General features: G+C 41.7%; 1 protein-coding gene across 1 annotated transcript in view; it reads right to left on the bottom strand.

Moving 5' to 3' along the window:
* The window catches only part of LOC104958421 (phosphofurin acidic cluster sorting protein 1), a 16,828-nt gene extending 13,665 nt beyond the window's left edge, over window positions 1-3,163 (bottom strand). The window contains 2 exon segments of the mRNA XM_010786160.1: window positions 2,673-2,989; window positions 3,151-3,163. Coding sequence (XP_010784462.1) covers window positions 2,673-2,989; window positions 3,151-3,163 — 330 coding nt within the window.
* Window positions 3,164-4,116: the final 953 nt, after the last annotated feature.

Genomic DNA, 4,116 nt, shown 5'->3' with positions numbered 1-4,116 from the left:
CAGAAGGAGAAGAAATGAGACAGGGCAGTGAAGCAGGTGTTGAGAAGAGAAAAGATAAAGGGAACATGGGCTGCAGGAGATAAACAAACCAGCAGATGGGATTAACAAAACCAGGGAATGTTGAACATGATGTGACGCATACAAAAGTCGTTTTAGGCCCCGATATTGTTTATTTCTCTCCCTCTCTTACTTTCTCTCACCAACTGCGAGTGTGTGTGTGTGTGTATGTGTGTGTGTGTGTGTGTACTTGTGGGGACCTAAATCTGTTTACACAGTCACGTGTGGGGACTCGCCTCCCTTGTGGGGACATAATGGAGTGTGTGTTGTGTATATAACTGAGTGACACCCAGCCTCTGTCAGCAGTCTGGTCACACTCGCTGAGTTAATGAAGTCTGAGCGGCTTATTATGAAGACAGCCTGAGCCACACATTACAGAGACATTACTGCTAACCTGCTTCAATGCTAATGCTAGCTCTAAAAAAGCTTCCTAGCTGCATATTTGAACATTTATTATACATCCATGATTTTAACCCAGGAAAAGGCTTTTATGCAAATCTGAAAATCTGACAGGTGACCAAAACAAAATGGAAAATACATGTTTTATTATGATTAATTGAATTGTACATTTTCCAAACGGCGAGACTAAATTACCTGCAGGTTCATCTTTTAAACTTATAACGCATTATGCTTGAAACCATGCAGTGAATGCTCTCTAAAAGCATGCTTTTATAAGGTAGATAATCACATTACTGCTCAGCATTGTGTGTTTCAAGTGGAAGTAAAGGCAAAACAATATTTGTGCGAGCTGAAGTAGTGCAAATGCTAAGTAAATGGAAAAAAGTCTGAGATTACAAGACGTTGCATAATCAAGAACAACATTCATAATACGTCTCCGTAAGCAGTTATTGATGTATTTTTGTGGAAAGGGAGCAGCGAATGTTTTTCTGGCAACTAAAGACTATGGGAAATTATTGCAAAGTAAACAATGTTTATCTTGGGCAAATTTAATATGATTTTTCAGCATCATGAAACTCAGATTGTATAACTTTTTGAAGAAACATAGACCAAAATGATTCATCAAGAAATTGTACTTCATCAATTGATACTGGAAACCTGTAACCGGTTACAGACTGACAACAGAGTGAATTATGGGAAATGAAGGCAAATTCAGTGTGAAATTGTTCTATGAGTTCTACTTCTGTTTTTATTTTGACAAACCTATACCTCGTACAAGTTTGAGTTTATAGTAAAAGTATTGCTATAGTAGTTTAGAAGTTTTCTTCACACTCCCTGCTGTCAATGAAAACGACATTTCTTCGTGACTTCTGATAGAACTGAAAACCTGAGTGAGTCCCCTATAGCTTTTTATTTGTCTGACCCGCTCCGAGCTCGGGGCAGAGTTCAGGCTTTTACTGCGCCTGTGAAGAAAATGAGTTTGAACCCATCATGCGTACGAGTCGTCGTTCGTGTCCTTTGCCCTCTCCAAAGCACAACCTGTCTGCTGGAATAGCTTCATGAATAAAAAGTGACTGTTGTTTTGTATGCAGAGGCAGCAGCAGGCCAAAGGCTGGAGCCACATACTCTGCTGGAAATAAAAATACTTTTCTTAAAGTTTTGAGTTCACAAGATCTATTCTCTGATCCATGTACTCGCATCCTATTGGGTGAATCTGGGTTAATTTGCTCTTGATAAAAGACTGCTCATTAAATCTGTATTTATGTACTTTTCTGGTGTTTCACACTGTAAATAATCCTGACCTTCAACGAAACATCCACATGTACAGACACACACCATAAATCAGAAGCCGTCGAGGAAACGTTCTTGATGTGGGAGACTGAGAATCGCGAGGAGCTTTTTGGCAGACGAGGGCCACAGACTTTGATTTATGGCGACATTTATGGCGTGCCGGAAAAAGAACGCAAGGCCAAAGATTGAAATCCGAGTTTTAGTTTAAAGTGCACTAGCTGAAATTGAGTTTGGATGAAGGGTAAACGAAGGTTAAAGCTAAGTATGTGCTAATAAAAGTCCCTGAATGAGAGAAGATTCCTCTGGTTGATATCAGGTCAGAAATCACCGTGACGACGGTTAATGAGATCAGTTCAACGGAGATTGTACTGCAGCAGAAGGCAGAGGCTGCATGTTTAGGGAAATGAGGCTTTGACCGGTGTTTTGTTGGGTCAACAGCTCAGATCAGTTGGGACGAGAAGAGGACGACACTCCGCTGACTCGACAACTCGCAGCTTAACCTCCATCTGCTGCTGTGGAGCTGCTGAAGACACACTAAAATGCCACGATACGACATAATGTGCTCATTTTCAGCTGTATGTTGTGTCTCTACTGTGACATGTCTCCATACTTTAATGTTCAAAAAGCTCTTTATTGTTCTCATACTGCCTGTGCTGCAGCACCTCTTTCCACCCTCTGTCTGAAACCAGAGTCCAGTCTGCTCTGATTGGTTAGCTGGCTGGCTGTGTTGTGATTGGTCAACCGCTAACAGATGTCCCGCCCCTTAGCCTATCAGCCTATTTGATCATATTAAATGTTATAAATGCAAAATAGTGGGATACAAACTAAAGACAGAAAACATTTGAGAATCAAAGGAAAAACATTTAAATGTAGACACATCACAAATCACTTGTGCGATACATTAAGAGCTGAGTGGGTGGTAGTACCTCGGCCATGTTGATGAGACCCAGAGCGAGGGTCTTGTAACCCAGCATCGTTCGGTTCTTGTATCTCTTCCGTCTCTGCAGCATGATCTGAAGCTTGTTGGCGTCCCTCTTCAGGAAGTGTGGGTACTGCGGAGTACAAATACACACAAGTTCAGAGCCAGACTGATACAGCGATGAGTTTGTTTCCCAGGTCGTGACAATCAGGCCGATTGGTTGCGTAAGACCTCGACACCCGCAGACCTGTCTCCGGCATGCTGAGGTGTCGAGCCACTTAGTCACATCCTCACTATGACATAACCCTTCATTAAGGATCTGCACTATAGAAAGGAACAAAAGCCACTTCTGAACCTATGTTCAAAGCCATGAAATCACTCCGCCGCTCCGTTTTAATAGGCTTCCTCTCCGCAGTGTAGGGAGTTGAATGTATAATGTCTGGCTCAGTGCACGCGCTAAGATCCACAGAGAGAAACTCGCTGACCTTTCAGCAGCATTTAGACACATGGAAACTGGAGAGGATGATTTAGAGCAGAAGAAACTCTGCTGGGATTAGTCGTGCTCGGCCTGAATGCATGGCAGGATGTAAACGCTGTACGAGTGTTGATGCATGAACAGGTCTAATGTGTATTACATGTAGCAACAAGGAAAACATTGTTCATGAAATTGTAAGCAACAAGTTGTATATGTTCAATTATTATTACATAACTGCTACTTATTTGATTCCTGCCTCTTACTAAGTCTATTGTTTTGCCTTTTATTTACACTGTCCCTCTATGTATAAATGCACCATAAGAGGGTCACACACACACACACACACACACACACACACACACACACACACACACACACACACACACACACACACACACACACACACACACACACACACACACACAGAAAAGCTAATTAAAAAGGTAATGAACCCGGATGTAACAACTCGATAACCAATACAAAAGACACAAAAATAAAATGGTTAAACTTATCTCACGCACGCCCCTAACTGTCAATAAATGGGCCTTCAATTTCGACGCGTGCCGCCATAGGGAGCTGTTTTTTCGTTTACCCCTAAAAGAGGTATCCTAAAAATCCTTTTATCGAGCTTTATTTCAAAGACAACCTTTTTTGCTTGGGAACAACTGATTTACGTGCAAAACCAAGTCGGCCTATTATTGGTGTACGGATGGGAATGAAAATATGTAAAACTTAGTATTTTAGAATTTTAGCGGTCTTCGTTTTAATTAACTGCAATACGATATTTTCCTTGATGTTCCGTCCCCAGCAGCGGGCTGGGAGTGGCAGTGCGGTTGGAATTGCCTAGGTATAAATTTTTTTATGACTAAAGATTTCTAGCCAATATGGTCAACTTTCGCAACAGGCGAACTTGTCAAACGTCCTCCGTACCCATGAACGAAAATTTTCGTCTTGTCCCCGTTATTTGAAATCGCCC

Source organism: Notothenia coriiceps, unplaced genomic scaffold (assembly GCF_000735185.1).
Source record: "Notothenia coriiceps isolate Sejong01 unplaced genomic scaffold, NC01 NC01_scaffold00028799, whole genome shotgun sequence".
In the NCBI taxonomy this organism is placed as follows: domain Eukaryota; kingdom Metazoa; phylum Chordata; class Actinopteri; order Perciformes; family Nototheniidae; genus Notothenia; species Notothenia coriiceps.
This window is presented reverse-complemented; position numbering and strand designations above follow the sequence as displayed.